This window comes from Culex pipiens, chromosome 2, assembly GCF_016801865.2.
Source record: "Culex pipiens pallens isolate TS chromosome 2, TS_CPP_V2, whole genome shotgun sequence".
Lineage (NCBI taxonomy): Eukaryota > Metazoa > Arthropoda > Insecta > Diptera > Culicidae > Culex > Culex pipiens.
Window position 1 is genome coordinate 21,929,879 of NC_068938.1, and position 22,438 is coordinate 21,952,316.

General features: G+C 37.0%; 4 protein-coding genes across 4 annotated transcripts; 3 read left to right on the top strand and 1 right to left on the bottom strand.

Annotated features, from left to right (window-relative positions):
- The first annotated feature begins 1,669 nt into the window (after positions 1–1,669).
- On the top strand, positions 1,670–2,280 carry LOC120421146 (ejaculatory bulb-specific protein 3-like). Its single transcript, XM_039584335.2, has one exon. It carries the CDS (start codon positions 1,692–1,694, stop codon positions 2,070–2,072), a length of 381 nt encoding a protein of 126 aa, XP_039440269.1. The 5' UTR covers positions 1,670–1,691; the 3' UTR covers positions 2,073–2,280.
- Positions 2,281–10,464: 8,184 nt separating this feature from the next.
- On the bottom strand, positions 10,465–11,023 carry LOC120421144 (ejaculatory bulb-specific protein 3-like). Its single transcript, XM_039584333.2, has one exon. The coding sequence runs from the start codon at positions 11,021–11,023 to the stop codon at positions 10,637–10,639; it is 387 nt and encodes a 128-aa protein (XP_039440267.1). The 3' UTR covers positions 10,465–10,636.
- A 1,142-nt stretch (positions 11,024–12,165) lies between these two features.
- On the top strand, positions 12,166–12,954 carry LOC120421145 (ejaculatory bulb-specific protein 3-like). The gene is made up of 2 exons (XM_039584334.2): positions 12,166–12,287; positions 12,367–12,954. The coding sequence occupies exon 2, from the start codon at positions 12,374–12,376 to the stop codon at positions 12,755–12,757; it is 384 nt and encodes a 127-aa protein (XP_039440268.1). The 5' UTR covers positions 12,166–12,287; positions 12,367–12,373; the 3' UTR covers positions 12,758–12,954.
- Positions 12,955–17,698: 4,744 nt separating this feature from the next.
- LOC120421155 (ejaculatory bulb-specific protein 3-like) lies at positions 17,699–22,097 on the top strand. Its single transcript, XM_039584345.2, has 2 exons — positions 17,699–17,838; positions 21,471–22,097. The coding sequence occupies exon 2, from the start codon at positions 21,480–21,482 to the stop codon at positions 21,855–21,857; it is 378 nt and encodes a 125-aa protein (XP_039440279.1). The 5' UTR covers positions 17,699–17,838; positions 21,471–21,479; the 3' UTR covers positions 21,858–22,097.
- Positions 22,098–22,438: the final 341 nt, after the last annotated feature.

Genomic DNA, 22,438 nt, shown 5'->3' on the forward strand with positions numbered 1-22,438 from the left:
ATTTGATTCCCAAATCAAAAAAAAAGTCATACTGGAATTAAAAATAGTAGGTAGTTGATATAAAATCCTAAACACCACAAAGACAAAAAAAAATTCTTTTCGGCTATTTTAAAACTGTCGTCTTTGTTTAGATAGAAGTGAGGATTATCACCATTTGATATTGTTAAGCTAATTCTATGATTTTAAGCTTGAAAACATAACAAAAATATAATGAAACAAAGATTTTATTACTGATTCCAAAATTTCCCGGGATCCCGGGAATTCCCGGGATTCCAAAAATATTTTTCCCGTTTCCCGGGAAATTCAAAACCCGGGAAAATTGGACGCCCTATGTAAAATAATCAATAATCAAAAATTACGTTCTGATTTCCAAAGTTTTAAAAAATTAAAAATTGGTTTAAAAACATGATTTTTGACGAATTTTTAGATCAAAGCTTCAATACAACTACCATTAAATAATTTTAAAAAGATTAAAAAAAATTTAAATGTTTGGACAATGTTCAAAAATTAGTTGAACTTATTTTAAATAGAACATTAAAAAAAAATAAAGACCTGACTACCCCATTCATCAATGTATAGAATCACCCCATCTTTCCGAGCTACTAACACAACTGGCAATCCCCAGATCAAAATTACTAAGTTCGTCACCTTTTTTTGTTATTCGCACCATTAAATCAACTGGTGGCCCAAATTATCCATTACGCGTGTTACGCGCGTCCTCCACCTCCAGACACCTCACAGCTGACTAATCTGCAATTTGCAAAAACCAGCTGTTTTGCGCGCGAAAATGCTTCTGGCACCTTCTGGTAGAGTGGTCTGCTGCAGCGCCTTAGGACCCCCGAACTTTTGCACTCACACCACCGTGACCCATGGTGCGTATTAGGCCGGTAATTGTCCACATTTGATCACTTCTGCGCCGGCAAGTCAGCAAGAAGTGATCAATAAATTGCAATAAACTGCATCTGTTGTTCGATGTCTGGCGGTTTGGTCGACTCGTTGAACTCTGAACCAGCTCGGCTCAGCTGATGACGACGATGATGGATGGATGCTGGCGAGCCGGCCGGCTCGTGGACATTCAAGGCATCGCGGCTTCTGCTTCTTAGCTTAGGTTTGCTTCCTTCTTCGCTCTCTTTATTTCTTCGGCACATATTCAAATTATCGAATTAAGCGAACCAATAATTATTTTCTGTGAGAGAGAAAGGAAACGAGATTTTTGACGAAGCTTTGGAGACCCCCAAGAAAAACGTCGAACACGCGCGAGGAATCGACCCCACACAAAAAAGTGCTTCTTCGGCGGTGCATTGGAAATCCTTGGCGATCGGACGACGACGACGGCGGCGGCACGGATGGCACAAATTTTTGGCACTACTTAGAGACCACCATTGCCAGTATATATAGCGATTGTGGACCCTACCATAGGCATAGTTCACTACTTCAGCTCGATCAACGCGCACACTTCGCGAACGCAATCCGGTAGGTGAAAAGTTCCAACGAGTTGCAGTGATTGAGGACATTCAGAACATTCTAGTGATCCAATTAGCCACGAAGCTATAACAGTGCCGATATAAAGCTTTTTGTTCAACCCTTTAGTGCTTGTGCCCGTAAAACCTTGTGAAGACACATATCTAACCCAAATCTCGTGTGAATTCGTGTGTTTCTTGCAGTTCAAACCCCCCAAAACTTAGAACAAAATGAAGTTCTTCGTCGCCATCTTTGCCGCCCTGCTGGCCGTGGCCGCTGCCCAGGAGCTGTACACCTCCAAGTACGACAGCGTGGACGTGGACGAGATCCTCAAGTCCGACCGGCTGTTCAAGAACTACTACCAGTGCCTGCTGGAGGATGGCCGCTGCACCCCCGAGGGTAACGAGCTGAAGCGCATCCTGCCCGAGGCCCTCGAGACGAACTGTGCCAAGTGCAGCGAGAAGCAGCGTTCCGGTGCCATCAAGGCCTTTGGATACCTGAGCGAGAACCGCCCGGAGGAGTGGAAGGCTCTGCGAGCCCGCTTCGACCCGGAGAACAAGTACCTCGAGCTGTACCGCGAGGAAGGCGAGAAGAACGGAATCAAGTTTTAAGCGGTGTTCTGTGACTCCCTTTAAATCCCAAAACCAATGTCCCAAACCACCACTCCCCTAAACCAATTCTTGCCCCACGTTGCTCTTAAGTAGTCTTTATATCGAAATTCAAAACACTATTGTACTATTGCTTTGTTTGCTCCCGGTGAGTTCGCCATCAACCGAGTTGGAGAAATAAGCCGCGCTGTAACTCAGTTAGTACCTTCGGAAAAAATGATCCCTATTTCGAAATAAAGTTTGTTGATTAGTTTTATGAAAAAAGTATGTTTTTCTTTTGCTTGAGGACTCTGACTCCAAGACGGTTTTATTTTACAAATTTTGAATTTTGGAACGACAGATCGGCAATAGAAGTAAAACTTCAGGAAAATTATAGTTTATGCATTGTAGCATAAGAATCACGAGTCATACATAATGTATGATACATTTATCCAATGAGATTTTTCGAATTGGAACATTTCAGCTCTTGTATCAAAAGTATTACTTTCTGATTCGGTTATTTTTGGTGAAGAAAAGAAGGTCGCTTCGTCATTCGAGAATGATCGGGAAAGTAAGTAGATTCACGCCAACCTCCTGTGGCCGAATGGTTACGGGTTTCGCCTCATAAGCGGAAAGTCATGGGTTCTTCTCAGGGTGGCAGCCTTAGGTTTAAGTTCAGAGGTAGCAGCAACCGCATGAGTATAAAACGGTTGCTTCACGTGCTCTTCAAGCATGTGATCGATCTTGGGATATTCCTTTGCGCCTCTTTCCCAAAAATACATTCCTCGTGCCTTCGCATGTAAATAATGCCCAGCCGATCGGTATTGCACTGCAGTCCAGTCGCATTGTCCAGATCAGAGCAAAGGGAACACCGTAAAAGTAGCGCTGCAAAAAGACAATTGTCTTTACAAGACCCCGCGCGGCAAATAATAGCTGCTGGGAAGAGCTTGAAAAATGACACGAAAAAATTGTCACCGCGGTTCTAGCGATACATAGCGCACAAGGCACAAGGAATGGAGTTTACAGCATCTGGATGGAACAGCACTTTCCCTCTCAATAGGTACTGTGTTATAGATCTGGAAATGCTTAATAACAGTAAAAATGGGTAACACGATACAATAGTCCTTGTAATCAGGATTCAGTGTCTAAATACTCAAACAGAAAAAAAAAAAAGTAGATTCACAATAGAGTTGCAAAAAAAAATATTTTCATTAAGGGGTTACATACATGTAAATTGGCAAAAATGTCAAGGGTTGGTATAAGTACACACTGATTTTTTTTTAATTTGTTTTCAGGGCATTAAAATATACATTTTCATCTATTAACGAAATAAATATGAAGACATTTGGATGTACCATTGCCGAGATATAGCTATTTTAAGTTAGCAGTTTCAAAAACGGGTGCCACGATATCTCAACACTGCGTTGACCAAATCGGCTCAAAATTTTGGTGAAGACTCACTAAACGGGTCCCGTGTGCATGACGAAGGCCGATTCTAAAAAAGTTTATTTTAAAAAAAGATAAAAATACTCTGTTTTTCATATAAAAAATCAACAGTTTTTGATTTTTGTAGTTTTTAAAAAACCTAAATTTCAAAATCGGGCTTCGTCATGCACACGGGATATGTCTTGAGAGTCCTCACTCCAAATTTCAGCCAATTTGGTCCATCCCATCTCGAGATATCGTGGCACCCGCAAACCAACTCGGCGTTTTGAGAAAAACGCTCACAAAGTTTGACGGTTCGCTTTGCGCATGGCAAAACTTTAAACTTAAAACGTCTTCGACTCACTTAAAACATTAAATATCTTGATGAAACTTTCAGGAGTGGTTGAAAATCATTTTTTGAAAGGATTTAATAAATAATTGGAAATATGATTTTTTGCGATTTTTTACTTGTATGTAACCCCATTCATAGATATTTTGGCAGTTTTACAACCATTTTGTGATACTTTTGGCACAGACAAAAAGACGAAATCTTTATTGAAATACGTCAATCACCAATTTAACGGTACATTCGATCAGTTGAAATCTTACCACCGCAATTTAAATTCAACACAGCTTATTTGCGCATTTAAATTAAAAAAAAAAACCCTATGAAAATTTAAATAACTGGACCAGGTTTAAGCATCGCAACTGCAAAAAGAGTTTTGGAACTCATTATACACCAGTACAGTTTAAAAAAAATCAAATTTTACTACAGATAATGTTTTCAAAATATTTATAAATCACCTTATTCGCTTATTTGTCAACATCTAGGCATCGATTTCATCGATTTTCAATGTCAAATATCGCATGATTTTTTCGGAATTCTTACATTTCAAAGTTCAATTGAGACCAATACGCCTTAAATTCAAATGTATTGAAATATTCGCACTTAATCTAAATGACGTAGTTTATTTATCAATCATTTTTAATAGTAAATATTTTAAAACGACAAAGCACACAATTTACCCTAAATTGAACAAGAAACTGAAACAACATAACAATGTGCTACTGAATTAAAACAAAGTGTCAAAATGCCGTTTTTGATAAATCAGCAAAGTTCTGGACGATAAGTGTACGACTCGTGCTGAAAAAATCATCATTTTGCAACTTGTTGCATAAACTACTATTACAATTAAATTTTGAATGTGCGACAAAAGGTCCAAAGACATAAGGTCGAATGGACAAAAAGTCGAATGCCAAAAGGTCGCAAGACATAAGGTCGAATGGACAAGAAGTCGAATGCCAAAAGGTCGCAAGACATAAGATCGAATGGACAAAAGGTCGAATGTGAAAAAATGAAACTAAATATTATAATTTTTTTTTTCAAAAACAACCTATTCTTGATTGTCGTAATATTTTTGTGAGTTTTTCCATTCTTTCAAACATGAGCAGTTCTTTGAAAAAAAAAACTTCTAAAATATTTTGGAAGCTTATTTTTATTTAAAAAAAAACAACCATTTTTTGTTTGTCATAATATTATTGTGAGTTTTTTTCATTCTTTCAAACATGAGTAGTTCTTTGAAAGAAAAAGTTCGATTTCTTAAATATTTTGGAAGTTTATTTTTATTTAAAAAAATCAACCTATTCTTGTTTTGTAAATATAATTGTGAGTTTTTCCATTCTTTCAAACATGAATAGTTCTTTGAAAGAAAAAGTTCGATTTCTAAATTATTTTGGAAGTTTATTTTTATTTTAAAAAATAACATATTCTTGATTGACATAATATTTTTGTGAGTTTTTCCATTCTTTCAAACATGTTCTCTTAAAACTAGGTCGACCTCTTTGAAATTATTTTTACTAAGCAACCTTTTCATAACAGTCGTAATGTTTTTGTGAGTTTTTCCATTCTTTCAAATATGAACAGTTCTTCAAAAAAAGTTCAACTTCTAAAATATTTTTTAAGTTTTTATTTTCTTTTTTAAAAACAACTCATTCTTGTTTGTCGTAATGTTTTTATGAATTTTGATTTTTTAGCTGTTTTTTTTTAAATACTATTTTTAAAATATTTTATAAGTTTTTTTATATTATCCATAAAATAATAGTAGAAATATTTTAGAACTTTTTCTATTCTTTCAAATGTAAACAGTTCCGAAACATGAAAAAGTCTTGCTTATTAAATATTGTTGTAGGTCTTCTATCCTTATTCAATCTATCCTTCATGGTCAAAGTAGATCCTTAGAAAAATACTGATTTCAAAAATATAGCTGACACATTTCGCCGTGACGTTGCAACGCTTTGACTTTTCTTTTTTCAGTATTTCGGCTGTAACTAAAAAAAATACATTGAAAAGGTACATATGTTATTACAGATTCGGAAAGTACATTAAATTTCCTATAAGAAACAATGTTGAAACATTATTTTAAGCGAATATTCTTTTTTTGAGAGGGGAATATGTAGCGTGACGTTGCAACGCGTGACTTTTTCTCAATCCTGACCCAATTCATGTTTCGCCATTAACTCTGCTCTGTTAAACGGCAAATTTTGAGTTCTTCTTCCATTATTAATGTAAAATTGGCCAACAAATCGAATGCAATCATTAGTTTTTCGAAAAAATCAAACCCCGATTTTTAAAGACCACTTACATTTCGTGACGTTGCAACGCTCTGTTTTTGAAAACAGGGTTTTTCGTTGCGTTGCAACGTCACGAAATGTTAGTTTCAAAATAAATCATAGTTTTTGTTAGTTTGAGCAACTGTAGGTTATGATTTTATTATTAGACATTAATAGACAGTACAAGGACATGTGAATTGATTGGCCCGCCCATGTTAGACCGCCCCCCCCCCCCCCTCCCCCTATACCGCTTTCACAATATCAGTACGATATACGCAGTTTTCCAAGCATTTTCAAAGTAAAAAAATATATTTGTATTATTCCATTATCACGAAGGACAGCTCCCCCCCCCCCACTCCCACCTCCTCTATCCATGTTATGGGGCGTCCATGCATTACGTAACGCCGTAATATCAAGGGGGAGGGGGGCGCGGTTCGAGGATTTATACAAAAAAATGTATCGGAAATGTATTACCAGGGGGTGGCCGGGTTCTAAAAATATAAATTTTTTGTTACGTAATGCAAGAACGCTCCCTTAATATTTTAATCGTTTCGGGAAATTTTCAAAACACGTGGAAGTTTTAGAAGGGAGGTATGGAGCTTCAAGTTTTCAGGAGGGCAGAAATTTATAACTAAAGTGCCCATATCGTTTGTTGATGGCCCCTAAGGGGTGATCTGCAAACAACGTACCTTATTTTGTTGACTTTTGTGCTTTTTAAATTAAATTTGAGGAAATAATAAAACTGTTTACCTGCGCAACATAACATTTTTAATTACGAACAACTAAACGTTGCATACAACTTATTTAGGTAAGGGTTCGTCCAACAACAAAGTGACAAAAGTTTGTAAAAAAAACAATCGAATCACGTGATTATTATTGTTTGGTGAATTTCACCGTAATTTGGCCTACATAAGGGTGTGCGATAAAAAAAATCGTTGCGTTGTATTAGAATGAACCCTCACATAAATCAGTTTATCATAAAGGGGCCATCCAGTAACCACGTGATTATTTTTTTGAAAGTTTTAGAATTTTTCCCCATTGTGAACATCGGTCTATTTTGATTTACTCAACAAATTTTATAAAATACATACTTTTTTCGAGTTGCTACAAACCTAAGTGACGGAATTTTTGAATGACCCATGTACAATTTTTCTGTAAATAGACTCGGAAACATTATATAAAACATATATAATATTTATTATCCTTTGATCTCCAACAATCAACTAAACATACACCTTTTTTGCCATGTGACCAATATGATTTAAAATTTCGTGACGTTGCAACGCAAACTTAAACCTGTTGTAACTTTGGATCTAGACAACCAATTTAGTCGCTCTAGGTTGCATTTGAAAGCTCTTTCCAAGTACAAAGAGCATCCGAAATATCAAAATGATTGAATGTTTAGTTTTCTGTTGACATAAACAACTGTCCCTTTTTCGTGACGTTGCAACGCAATAAAATGGTAAACTTACACTAGTTTGAAAAAATACTTAACTTAAGATAAACTGTAAATCCATGACATTTCCGTTTAGTACATCTAAAAACCTACAAAATGCAATCAAAAGAATAATTTTTGGATTTTATTTCGCTGAAAACCAGGAGTTTTTAGAAAAATGTTTTAAAACGCTGATTTTATCACGAATTGTTGCATAACTTAACCAACTTGTACATAATGATATTCAAAAGTTCAATTAATGAAAACCATGATTTTTGAAGCTTCAAGTAGTCTAGAATCGAGGAAAAATATCCAAAAAGCTCATACACGCTTTTCAAAATTTCATCCTAAGGTGTACATTGCCGGAGAATGTGTCAGCTGTATTTAAACGATCGTATTTATTTATATTTAAAAAGATAACCCCCCTCCCACTCCTTTTTCAAAAAGTTTCCAACAATCCGGGAGCAAGTTTTTATTCAGAAGATATCTGATTTTCCAAGAATATAGGAGTGGAATGAATGAAAACCGTTCAAAATACCATTCTATAGCTGTTTTTTCAATATTTATGCATTTAGACTCACATCAAAAGTTATTTTTTAATTCGACCTTTTGTTCATTCAACGTTTTGTCCATTCGACCTTTTTGTCAATTCGACGTTTTGTCCATTCGAACTTTTTGTCCACTTTCGACCATTTGTCCATTCGACCTTTTGTCCATTCGACCTTTTATCTTTCAACCTTTTGTCATATATTCTTAAATTTTAAGTAATAAAAGACAAATAAAACAATTGGATTTCCATTTTTGTGTGTATTTTTTCTGAATAGCTGTAAAACTATCTTTCTTTGATAAAAAAAAAGTTTTCTATCAAGTCGCAAGCTATTGAACATCAGGTCTTACAGCAACCGCTGTTTCGAGAGAGTATCAAACGTGAGGTCAATTCAAATCATGATCTTCGTTTTTCTTTTTTATCACTGCATGTTAAGTTGCGCTATCTGTTCATTACCGTTTATATTCCCATCACACCACACAAAACCATATTAATTCAATTAAATATTTACATACAATTACACATACTTTGAAGCATCCCAAACCCACAAGGTCATCGTAGATATCAACAGAGTTGTTTACCAAGCGTTCAACTTCCAGCTCAACCAAGACCACGACCAGCAGCAAAAATCCCATTTCACATCACGAAGCTGATCCTTCCTTCCTTCCCCTAACCCAGAGTCGTTTAGCTCTATAATCAACACCGTACTACACGTGTGACTCCCGCCTCAATTCCCGCTCTATCATTGCAAGCAATTAATCCCTGAACCATTTACGTCGGTTGGTCGATTGGACGAAGCAAAAAAAACGCCAACAACTTCATCGTCGTACCAGCTAATGATGAGTTGCTTGCTGGCCCAGACCTGGTCGGTGTTCCAGATCACCGGATGGCTCGACATTGAACTTGAATTTCAATGAGTTTTCGTGCACGAGCGACCTGAGGAGGCTCACGTCACCAAACTCGCATTAACATTTTGTTTTTGTTTATGGGTTGGAGATGATAGCGCGAAATTCACCCACACCTCAAGATAAATAATGAGCAGATTCAGCTGAGCAGCTTTTTTTTCTTTTTTGGAAGTTGTCGAATACAACTTGTGACATAACTCATCAGCATTTTTAAGCAAACGGGTCATGGTTGGTTTTTGCCTTCCTCACCTTACTGAGGAAAGGCTATAAAATCACTCAGAAAACGAACTTCTTAGTTTTACCTCCTAGACCCACCTTCATGTATACATATCGACTCAGAATCAAATTCTGAGCAAATGTCTGTGTGTGTGTGTGTGTGTGTGTAGGGATGTGGGTCTGTGCACCAAAAAATATGCACTCGATTATCTCAGCACTGGCTTAACCGATTTGGACCGTTTTGGTCTCATTCGATTCGTCTTGGGGTCCCATAAGTTCCTATTGAAAATGATGAAGTTTAGTAAAGTACTTCAAAAGTTATGCTAAAAAAACGATTTTAACAAAAGTCCGGAAGATTGTAAAAAGGGTGGTTTTTGTAAGAAAACCGCTCATGCTATACATTTTTAGAAAGGTAATAAAAAGACCTTTCCAATGCGTCAAAAACATTTAAGATCTGACAACCCTATCAAAAGTTATAAGCACTTAAGTGTTATTTATGCACTTTTTGGAGGCCGGATCTCGAATATTTCGATGAAAACGTTGTCTGGATCTCTCATGCGACCTATCGTTGGATAGGTAATCAAAAGAACTTTCCAACGCGACCAAGACATTGAAGATCTGACAACCCTATCAAAAGTTATAAGCATTTAAGTGTTATTTATGAACCTTTTAGAGGCCGGATCTGATATATTTCGATGAAAACGTTGTCCGGATTTATCATGCGACCTGTCGTTGGATAGGTAATTAAAAGCCCTTTGCAACGAGTTCAAAAGATTGCAGATCTGACAACCCTATCAAAAGTTATACGCACTTAAGTGTTATTTATGAACTTTTTTCAGGCCGGATCTCATATATATTGTTGAAAACGTTGTCCGGATCTATCATGCGACAGGTCGTTGGATAGGTAATCAAAAGACCTTTCCAACGAGTTTTATAGATTGCAGATCTGACAACCCTATCAAAAGTTATAAGCACATAAGAGCCCTGAATTATGAAGATCTGACTATACCAAGTTGATAGAACACTGAAAGGTCCGCCCTTTTGTATCTATTTTGGATAGCATTACCCTCTAAATGTGAGGAAGGCACCAACCACCTAAGGGTGGATTAAGTAACGTGTTTGTGCTTCTATTTGGGATACCAGGATTGCACTTCTTGACACTGTACAAGCTCAATACCACATTAAAGATCTGGGATTATCCCAATTCTGAATGAGGCAAAAAGTGATGAGTTAATCCACTGAACTTGTTCCACGAAAAGACTTGCCAAAACGCTTAGGTCAGATTTCAACGATTATCGATTTTTTATTGAACGCATTACCATACATGTTTCGAAATTCAGGAATCACAGGCACTTGCCGAAAATTTTGCAAACTAAACAAAGCGCGATCATTACACACAATTACTCATCACAAATCCTTTGGATGCACTAGCTATAAGAGCGACTCTTCCTCACAGCGCTATTCCGGCTTCGGCCGCCTCGGTGCGGTACTTCTCGACGTAGATGTTCTCCGGGTCGTACTTGGCCTGCAGAGCCTTCCACTGTTCGGGACGGTTGTCGATCACGTGGTTGATCACCTTGATCGCCCCGGCCCGCTGAGCCTCGCTACACTTGGCACAGTTGGTCTGCAGAGCTTCCGGCAGGATGCGCTTCAGCTCGTTACCGTCCGGGGTGCACGGACCCTCGTCCATCAGGCACTTGTAGTAGTTGTTGAACAGACGATCCGACTTCAGGATCTCGTCCAGATCGATGTTGTCGTACTTGGTGGTGTACTGTTCCGCTTCCTGAGCCGAAACCAGAGCGATCAGAGCCAACACAGCAACAATAACGCACTTCATCTTGAGTTCTATCAAAACAAAATAAAATATCCCATAAATCCCTAAAAAGACCTCAACGCTCCCAAGCGACGAACTCACCACTCGCTAAAGTCTTCCACACTTCAAACTGGTGCAATCTTTCAATTGAACTGTACTCCAATCCCAACCCAGACCAACACTTTATATACTAAAAAACAACAACCCAGTACACCAGTCCAAGTCTTCGGACCAAGGATTCGCCAAAGAGGTCAACCCTTGGCGCAACTCTCGAGCACGCGCCAGCTGCTGCGTGCGGCGCACATACCAGGTCAAAGCCAATCATTAGACGGTGGTGCACACATACGATGCAGGCTTCTTCGCTAGGAGTTCTTCTCCAGTGTGGTGCAATTCTTCGGGTCAGTCGAAGGGTTGACCAAGTCCACGGTAGACGCGATGATTGTTGCGCTGGCGTTAGCGTTGCTGCGGAGGTACCCGAAATCGGTTTTGTGGGTGCTGTGCTGGCTGCTGTGGTAGGATTGTGCAAAAGTATATTTGAGGTGTGATGTTCTTAATGTTAGTAAGAAGTTCTTAAAGATCGCGTTGACTGCTGTCCAAATTTGACTTGGAGAATATCGGTAAGCCAACGATGACATTGATACAAAAATTCTTTCTCATACATTTTTGACTGAAATTCGCAAAAAAAATAATGTGTGAGCATTGCTCACTACATGAAATATTAGGGAAACTTTAAGTGCCTTTTATTCAAACTAAATCTTTTCAATAAGCTTCAAACCAAATTCGTGAATTCATTGAACTAAAGAAGCGATTCTAGTTAACTTAGTTTCGCCGTGTCTCGCTTTCGTATACGAAAAAAATAAACTAGGAAGAGCAACTACAGACATATTGAGGTCATCGATAAACAACGTAGACTCTTCTAGGAGGCGAAGGAATTCAGCGATCCTAAAATCTATACTAAAACGAATAAAAAGAAGTCTGGAGAGGAATTCAAACCCGTCCTAAACCAAAACCACGTGCTTTACGGACGACCCCCCAATTCTATCCCTGCACTTGAAATTCGCTGACGTCACTACGCGTAAGAACGCCAAATTTGAGTCGTCATGGTTAGTCCTTCTCACGACTGATCGAGGCGTCGGCGGCGCTCGAGCTTGAACTCACATCTCGCGGTTGCATGAACTACCTGTTTGAAGCAGTCAGTATCATATAAAAGCCGGGAAGCTCGCCGACAACAGGCACAGTACAAGTTCTAATTCGATAAGAGAAGTTTAACACTCCCTAACAAGAACAGGTGAGTTTGGGCTTTGTTGTAGATTTGCATAATTAATTAACTTAATCTTTATAATAGCTTAAATTTATCTTCGTTCCAGCTGAAACATGAAATATTTAATCGCACTTGCCCTGCTGATCGTGGCCGTGGCCGCCCAGAACAAGTACACCACCAAGTACGACGGCATCGATCTGGATGAGATCCTCAAGTCCGATCGGCTGTTCAACAACTACTACAAGTGCCTGCTGGAGCAACCCGGTGGCCGTTGCACCCCGGACGCCAACGAGCTGAAGCGAATCCTGCCGGAAGCCCTGCAGACCAACTGTGCCAAGTGTAGCAAGAAGCAAAAGGACGGTGCCGTCAAGGTCATCAACTACCTGATCGACAACCGGTCCGCGCAGTGGCAGGTGCTGCAGAAGAAGTACGATCCGGAGAACATCTACATCACCCAGTACCGCACCGAGGCCCGTGCCGCCGGAGTCAAGGTCTAAGGCGACCCGAGAGTGACTTCCGCCCAAATTACCTCTTCGGTGGACACTCCATCGGGTTCAATGTTCCATTTGTTGGTGACAACTTCCATGTTGTAGCAGAGTTCAGTGATTTTCTTTTTTAATCTTGTTTTTTTTAAAGACTCCTATGACGTGATAAAATAAACAAAAAAAATATAAGTTTTGTTTATGAAATTCAACCAGTGTTTTTCAATCACTAAACTATGTTTGCATTCTCAACCAGAGAATATAAATATAATCTTAAGTACAATATAATTGAAATCATCACACGGCTCTCTAAAAGACTAGATAAATGATAAGACGCGTTTAGGATCTACATATAGCAAAATTTGTTGTGCCTTTTTGAAATTAATAGGGGAAAAGCATTTAAGTTTATCGGGCACCTAATGTTGCCTAAACAGCAGCATCGATAGTAAAGTAAATTTTTCCCATGAACCATGAAGAGTATCGGGGCCGCATTTACAAAGCGGATTCAGTGGCTGTTTCTAAGGCTGGTACAACTTTTATTTAAAGTTTTTGGTCCCCCCCCCTTCAAAGTTGGGCCGAAAAATCAGGGGACAAAATAATATTTTTTCAAAAAATATCAAAATTTCAATGGAAATTTAAGAGCAATCAGCTGAAATCAATTTAAAATGCATTCCTTTGCGTTTGGAATCATTTTTAGCATTTTTGGGTTAATTTAAAAATCTTTTGAACTTTTGAAAATTTTCGATCTTTAGTAACTTGGATAGTAAATTAGCTTAAATCATCAAAAAAACGAGTTATTTCGAAAAGTGGCCAAGACAATGGGGGAAAATATGGGAAACGAGCTTTCCGGTAAAATAAAAATAAATTCAAAAACCATAAAAAAAATTTCCGTATTCGGTTTTTAAAATTTTTGACGTTTAGAGCACTTTAAAAAAACAGTTTCAGTTTCATTTTGCATTATTTTATGAAATTCTATGTAAAATTACACCCTAAAATATGTAGTCCATCAGTATGGGAAACCTACTTGACCGAAATGTCAAGCTCATATATGCGTTTATCTTTACCATTCTTCATCGGGCTGATGGCCGAGCGCTAAGGCGCCAGTCCTCACTGTTGGTGCTGGGTTTGAATCCCGTCGGTTGCAACTTTTTTTTGTGTTTACATAAATTGTACATGCAGTGTGTTATATTAAGTGAGCAATTCTCTGAGATTTCGGTCATTCGATTTTTTTTTGTATTTTTTAATCCGGCTGAAACTTATTAGGTGCCTTTGGTATGCCCAAAGAAGCAATTTTGCATCATTAGTTCGTTCATATTATTATCCATACAAATTTGGCAGCTGTCCATACAAAAATGATATGTGAAAATTCAAAAATCTGTAAATATTTTCAAAAAATTAAAATCAAGACTAACATTTCAAAAGAGGGTAATATTGCATGTTTGGCCCGTTTGAAATGTTAGTCTTGATTTTAAATTTTTGAAAATATTTTTTTCGAAAAGATCGGAAAATTTTACGATAGTTTCTTCATATTTTAACAGTGTAAATCGGACCATTAGTTGCTGAGATATCGACATTAGAAAATGGTGGGTTGTTTGGGTGAGATTTAGAAAACATCAATTTTCCTGTTTTTTAATCTTTGCATGGGAATATCTCAGCAACTAGGGTCGTATCAACAAAGTTCATAAAACCAAATATAGAGAATTTTCTCAGCTCTTTAAAAATATTTTTTTCAAAGGTGGGCAAACATGGGCACTCATTTAAAAAAACGTTACTTAATCCACCCTTAGGTGGTTGGTGCCTTCCTCACATTTAGAGGGTAATGCTATCCAAAATAGATACAAAAGGGCGGACCTTTCAGTGTTCTATCAACTTGATTCATTATTCATATAGTCAGATTGGGTATAGTCAGATCTTCATAATTCAGGGCTCTTATGTGCTTATAACTTTTGATAGGGTTGTCAGATCTGCAATCTATAAAACTCGTTGGAAAGGTCTTTTGATTACCTATCCAACGACCTGTCGCATGATAGATCCGGACAACGTTTTCAACAATATATATGAGATCCGGCCTGAAAAAAGTTCATAAATAACACTTAAGTGCGTATAACTTTTGATAGGGTTGTCAGATCTGCAATCTTTTGAACTCGTTGCAAAGGGCTTTTAATTACCTATCCAACGACAGGTCGCATGATAAATCCGGACAACGTTTTCATCGAAATATATCAGATCCGGCCTCTAAAAGGTTCATAAATAACACTTAAATGCTTATAACTTTTGATAGGGTTGTCAGATCTTCAATGTCTTGGTCGCGTTGGAAAGTTCTTTTGATTACCTATCCAACGATAGGTCGCATGAGAGATCCAGACAACGTTTTCATCGAAATATTCGAGATCCGGCCTCCAAAAAGTGCATAAATAACACTTAAGTGCTTATAACTTTTGATAGGGTTGTCAGATCTTAAATGTTTTTGACGCATTGGAAAGGTCTTTTTATTACCTTTCTAAAAATGTATAGCATGAGCGGTTTTCTTACAAAAACCACCCTTTTTACAATCTTCCGGACTTTTGTTAAAATCGTTTTTTTAGCATAACTTTTGAAGTACTTTACTAAACTTCATCATTTTCAATAGGGACTTATGGGACCCCAAGACGAATCGAATGAGACCAAAACGGTCCAAATCGGTTAAGCCAGTGCTGAGATAATCGAGTGCATATTTTTTGGTGCACAGACCCACATCCCTACACACACACACACACACACAGACATTTGCTCAGAATTTGATTCTGAGTCGATATGTATACATGAAGGTGGGTCTAGGAGGTAAAACTAAGAAGTTCGTTTTCTGAGTGATTTTATAGCCTTTCCTCAGTAAGGTGAGGAAGGCAAAAATTAAAAACTGCGACTATTTTCAAAAAAGTTACCTAAAAATGACTAAAACTTGAAAACGGTGCACTTTATCAAAATTTCTCTAAAGTACTTTTTGATTGCAAATTCGATTTTACATCGAAAAATGAAGTTGAAAATTTTTGCGACCAATATTTCGATTTTTTTTAAAAATCTGTATTGTTTCAAAAAATCATAACTCGGTCAAAGATTTTTTGCCCATTCTGGAAATTTCTGAAAAGTTGGCATTTGATGTCCTCTAAAACATATAAAAAAATTAAAAATAGTGTTTTTTTGCAAATCAAGTTTTAGTGACAAAAAGTGAAATGAAAAGTCACAAAAAAAAATTTACCGTGTTTCATTTTTTTCAGTGTAGTCCATATCCGTGCCTACAACTCTGCCGAAGACACCAAATCGTTCAAAAAATTCCTTCAAAAGATACAGATTTTTGAATTTTCACATATCATTTTTGTATGGACAGCTGCCAAATTAAAATTAAAGAAAAAATACCGATTCCATAGAGAACTGCTCAAGTGTCTTTTTTGACGAAGGTGATGTGCATGCTTTTGCATGCGACTACACCATCGTATTTTTTGCTGTGAAGGATAACATATCTACAAAGTTTCATTGAAATCTGAGAGGGTCGAGAAAAAAGTACCTAACAAAATCCTGTTTTAGGCTGGAATTGCTCAAAACATGTAGAACACGCAATTAGAACCAAATTGGATCATGGTTACCGAGATTTTACGAAAAAGAAGAGTTAAGAATATGTTTTTTTTGTGGTGAATCATGGTCGTTTATGGTAACCCGTGAAACCTGTGACAGATAACGTACAACAAAACAAAGAGAAACGCAAAAAGAAACTTGTGGGAAACTTTTATGTCTTAAACTCGCGATAATTCGTGATGGTTACAAGAAAACCCAACAATCTCTACAACTTTGTAGAGCTAAATTTAACTCTTAAAAAAACAGAAAATACGTAATTTTGAAATGAAAAAAGATTTTTTTCTACCTCCTTGATAAATCATACGTTTTTCGGTAATTTTAACATCAATAAAAAAAAACATTGTCAATCTCTCATTTTCAAAAAAGAAGATATCATACTGACCCTTTTGCACGAAATTTAAAATGTGGACCCAGGATTCGTGATCGGGAACCAAAAGCTGGATCGAGTATACCACATCAGGCCAAAATTCATTCAGCCAAAGCCGAGAAAATCAAGTGCATATTTTTGATCAACATCAGATTATCCGGAGTTTCAATGGAGAGCTACGGATAATTGAAGCTTCGGATAATCGAGTTTGAACTGTAGTTCTAATTATAACCTTCAATTTTGTCGAAGACACAAAATTGATCAGAAAGTCCTTTCTTTGGTCATAAGGAATGAATGAAAAAGGAACAAAAAATATGAAAAAAATCTTCAAAAGTAAGCGTTACAAAAGTCAACCTATATTTATGATTTATTATATGATGTTATCTCAAATAAACAAATTCTAGTTAGCAAACTAATTTAAAAGCTTAGATTTTTTATTCATCCAGCCTAACGGCAACGATAGCTACTGTTTACAAACTAATTCTTCCATTCCGTCAATGGACTTCCCCAGCTAAAGAAGCCGGTTCGTTACAATTCTTCGAAACGATAACTTTTCCGCATTGATTGTTGTCGCGCTCACCGATGCATGAACACCCCGTACGAGTAACATCCTGTCTCCTCCGTCCTCTAACAGGCTCTCATTGTATCAAGTGGAAAAATTGAGCAATCTTAACGGAAAGTGACAACCGACCGATTAAATTACTGAGCGCAAAAAACGAACCGCCAACAACAACACCAAGAGAGGATGACGCATCCACCCCACGAACCTGAAACTGATTGCACTTCTAATCGATCGCGATCGTCCAAGCGATCGTCGCGAGCGTGACATCTCCCCTGCAACACTGCAACAGTTGCGCGACACCATCAATCAACCGACCGTCTCCACCGAACTCTCTCTCTCCCGCTCGCGCTGAATGCAACAGCCTCTGACGTCACGTCGCGGTACGAACTGCTACTAAGTCGCCGATTAAGGCGGCGTCGGCGATGAGCTTGAACTCACACCTCGCCGAGTCGGGTGTCAGTATCATATAAAAGCTGGGAGTCTCTCCGACATCGGACACAGTGCAAGTTCTAATTGCGATAAGAGAAGTTTTACCCCTCCCAAACAAGCCAAAACCAGGTGAGTTTAGTAGCACCGTTTAGTGCAAGCTTTGTAACGGGATTAGCCAGGCACCGATCGGATCGACATAACCTAGAACTCCGTCGTCGTGCCGGAAGAAACCAATTTGACCTTAGCCAGTGACCAGTGTGTTTGTGTGCTGTTCTAAGATTTTGTTTTTGCACGAGCGGATCAATTAGTATACCCGTCTACTAGTCAAGTCGAGCGTGTTATTATGGAAATATTTGCGATCAAGATCGCCGATCAAGAAGCTTATCAAGTTTTTGCCGTTGAACGGTTGATTTAAACCAGTTATCGCGGCAAAGTGATCGATGACCGCGCCAATGACTAGACATTCGGTGCAGTGTTATGAATGAGTTGAAAGCAGCGCATGCGAAAGTATCAATGATTCAATGATTTTGGAGAATTAGAACACGCAAGGAAGTGAAACTTAGTCTGCGGGGGGAAACAATAGAAATACACGTTTAGGGCGGCGCTAATTGGAAGGTATTTTGACGTGCGTACAAAATTTGCGGGAAACACTTTGACGTGCGTCAATAGAAGTGACACAACCGTAGTTAACGGGTTCGAACTATCTCAGGAAGTTATTTTTGCACAAATCCGCTTCTACACTACATTCAAGATTTGTTTTTTTTTTATTTTGAAAACATTTGGATTCTGTTGATTCAGCTCCACTTCAATTTGTTTAATTTTCTAAAGTTGTTTACCCTGTTTTGTTGTATTATTTCTCTTACCTTGTCAACAAGTCAAGCATCACTTATTAAACATTTTAGTGTTCAAAGTACAGTTGAAGTCGATTGGATGAATTTGAGGATTGGACAAACAGCTGATAACAAGCAAGGTGAAAGTTGTTGTGTTCCTAATAGGCAATTGCTAGAACTTATTCTCCTAAAACACTGTCCTTTATTATGTTTTCGATTATTGAACTGGACTTCTGAAAATTAGTTGAATGCAACATGATCTTTAACACAATCAACTAAATCATCATACTAGTTATTTCCACATAAGTCATCTTTCAAAAGTCTTGTTGTAAAGAGAATTGCTTGTTATACTTTTTAAATACTATATTCGTTTATTTATAACTAGGCCGTTGCAAAATGTCAAATCGTACCAAAAAATCAGGGGATTTTTTTTATAGAAAGCTTCAAAAATTTCAAATGTAAATAAAAGGCTAATCAACAGAAAACAAATTAATTTAATTAAGGAAATTATTTATATTTTCCTTCATTGATTATCATAGTAAGCATGTTTGCACTCGTTTAAAATAATTTTAAATTTCTGTGATATTCCGTCGTACTGTAAAAAGCAAAAAAAAGTTTTTTTAACGCATTTTAAAACACTTTTTTTATTTTAATGTTGAAACCATGCAGTGTAATTTGTTTTGTTTTTTTTTTTTGCAGAGTCGAGAAACAAACACTTCAAAATATATTTGCAATGGCCTTAAACTAATTGTTTAAGAAAACTAATTATTTAACAAAAAAAAACAAATATTTAATAATCGAATATAAGTAAAAAATCAACGAAATAATTTAAAAAAAAATGATTTATTTGAATTATGTTTACACTTTTGACCACCCTAGTCTATCAGTCAATTTATTACATTTTTTCTGTCAAAAATTATTAATTTTAAAGGAAAATAAGAACTCAAAGTCGACTTTTCATATCTCTTGGTGGAACAAGATATCAACTAGCTTTGAATTATTCTATGTTCTGTATTTCAAAGATTTATATAGATTCATAGATTATTATAATTATTTTTGTATCAATACTGAATAACTAAAAAAAAAGTTATGTTTGAAACCTAAGAAACTTCAAACACAACACCATGTTTTTTTTCTAAATTTTTAAGAGCTTTGATTCGTAATAGTTTTCTCTGAAACTTATTTGTAAAATAAACCCTCAAATATAAATAAATAAAAAGGAGTATATCAATCCAACTGTATAATTACCAATTACAAACAGTTTTTAGGCCAAAGCTGTGATATGGATTTGTTTATTTATAAATACATTTTATTAAATTTTAACCGTTTAGCTTAAAGTTTATCAAAAAAGTTACTATACAAATAACAGTAGGATGTAACGTAAAAGAGCAAAATCATAGCCAATAATTATTTGAAGAATGAAAAAAAAATTTCATCCTCTAATTTAGCAAAGCAGTCATTTGTCAGTTTTTCTCCAAATGCAAAGGACTGTTCCGCAGCAATAATTTCTAAACAGATATTTTTTAAAGATTCGTTTTTTTAAACTATGGCATGACATTTGAAATGTTGTTTAACTTTAGTTAGTCCTATCGACACAAACTTTTCAAATAACGCAATGTAAATTTTACTGAGCAAATTTACACAGCAAAAAAAGTTGATTTTCTGAAGGTTTAAAATTTGGTTGTATCTTTTTGAGTCATTTTACCTAAAAAAATTGTAAAAATGTTAACTGACACTCAATCTGATGAATAATTACCATCATTTTTTTTCTTTGTAGTTAAATTTATGTTAAATTTCACTTGATGTTTTGCTGAAAATGTGGGTTAGGAAAGTAAAATTTGAATACAACTCAGACTTAATTACCTGAAGTACTCGAAAAAAATCACTTCGGATAATCGAATCATGAATAACATGAATAACATTTTGTTTCATTAATTCGTTCTGAGATAGTGGCCAAATGAGACAAAAAATGTAAAACATGTTTTTGTTGTGAGTTTTGAGCAGACTACAACTGGTTGAACAAGTTTTTTTTACATAAAAATATCCTCTAATCTTTTTAAAACGAAATGAAGGAAGACAACAGCAATTATATTTGTAAAAGCCAGAATTGAAAAGAATATACAAGTTTCCATTGATAGTTCACATAACGTCGTCAGCAAAAACTAAAAAAGGAATAAAAGTGAACAAGTAAAGATAAAAGACTAAATTTAGCTTGACAAAAATAAAGTATAATTTTCACCTTCAGTTTTTTTTTATATTATTTATTTAGAAATATTTCCTCTAACTATGATTCAACACTACTGTAATTGTATTGAACTGAATTGTAATTTAAAAAAAGCTGAATTCTAGCTTACTTTTTAAAGGAAACCCAATGCGCTGCGAATTTCCTATGTACATAGAACCTTTTGAAATAATAAGTGAGAATTTATGATTTCGCAATTGAATGATTAGTACACTATTCCAGGAACCGCATCAAAATGCTGCACTACTTCATTCCTGAACGTAATCAAATTAGCCCCTGCGAAACGAATCAATCTACCATATGATGGCGACAATCAGCTGAGTGTGACTGGAATGAATAAATTTTATCGTTAGGGGAGAGCAAATGTATGTGATTGACGTGATTATAAACTTCTGAAGAAACAGTAAAGGTTCCCCGCTAGCACTTGCATTGAAGTCTCCCGTTTGCTTTGCTATGAGAATATTTACTACGAGATCAATATTTTTTCCAAAACAAGAAAATTTGCTGAAATGTTGCAAGTCAGCAATAGTAAGAAGAAAAGAACATGCACAATAATAATCAATTTAGACGAAGACGCTAGAAGCTCTAATTAATTAATTTTGATAATTTAATATCGAACTAGTTTAAACAAAAATCGTCAAATAAACTAATCCAACAACATATTCTTTCACTTCCAACCCTTTCTCCAGCAAAAAAACATGAAGTGCTTCATCGCCTTTGCCCTGCTCGTCGTGGCCGTCGCCGCCCAGAACAAGTACACCACCAAGTACGACGGCATCGACATCGACGAGATCCTCAAGTCCGATCGGCTGTTCAACAACTACTACAAGTGCCTGCTGGACCAGGGCCGTTGCACCCCGGACGCCAACGAGCTGAAGCGAATCCTGCCGGAGGCCCTGCAGACCAACTGCGAAAAGTGTACCGAGAAGCAAAAGGACGGTGCCGTCCGCGTGATCAACTACCTGATCGACAACCGGTCGGCGCAGTGGCAGGTTCTGCAGAAGAAGTTCGACCCGGAGAACGTGTACATCAACCAGTACCGCAACGAGGCCCGCGCCGCCGGAATCAAGGTTTAAGCGATGCGACGACCGGACCGGAATACCTCTCTCACTCTCTCTGTAACGCTTCAAAAACGGACATCCCTAGCAGACCAAAGTTCCAGATTTTTTATGTTGCAACGTTCATGCGATTCGCAGAAGCCTCAAGGATGAGGGATTTTCTCGTTTTTAATTTTTTGTTTTGTTCAGCCTTTTCTAGGAAGTGAATCGGAAAGCGTTTAATAAATGCAAAACGTTTAAGTTTTTTATATAATTCAACCGCTCTGTGTATCGATTACTTAATTAATTCTACTCGCCGTCCGTCATGCTCCACTGGAAGGGTGTTTGTCTAAGTAGTTTTCCGCGTGTTGGTGTTCGTGCCAGTGACTAACTGATACTGGAACTAACACTCTCTAGTACTCGATGATTCTTCGTGTTGAGCTGCTGTAGACGGTCATCTTGATCGTATGATTTTATTACAATGGATGTTCCGAGCGGTGTTCAGCTTTGTCCGACAAGGCTTTCATGTAAAAAAGGGAAATCCCAAGCTATTCGGGGTTGATATGATAGAGTAATGGGAAAAGATTAAATAATAAGTGCAGTAAACGAACTCGGAGTTT

Coding starts and splice junctions, on each gene's coding strand:
- LOC120421145 (XM_039584334.2), top strand. CDS start 12,374: ATGAAATATTTAATCGCACTTGCCCTGCTGATCGTGGCCGTGGCCGCC.
- LOC120421155 (XM_039584345.2), top strand. CDS start 21,480: ATGAAGTGCTTCATCGCCTTTGCCCTGCTCGTCGTGGCCGTCGCCGCC.
- LOC120421144 (XM_039584333.2), bottom strand. CDS start 11,023: ATGAAGTGCGTTATTGTTGCTGTGTTGGCTCTGATCGCTCTGGTTTCG.
- LOC120421146 (XM_039584335.2), top strand. CDS start 1,692: ATGAAGTTCTTCGTCGCCATCTTTGCCGCCCTGCTGGCCGTGGCCGCT.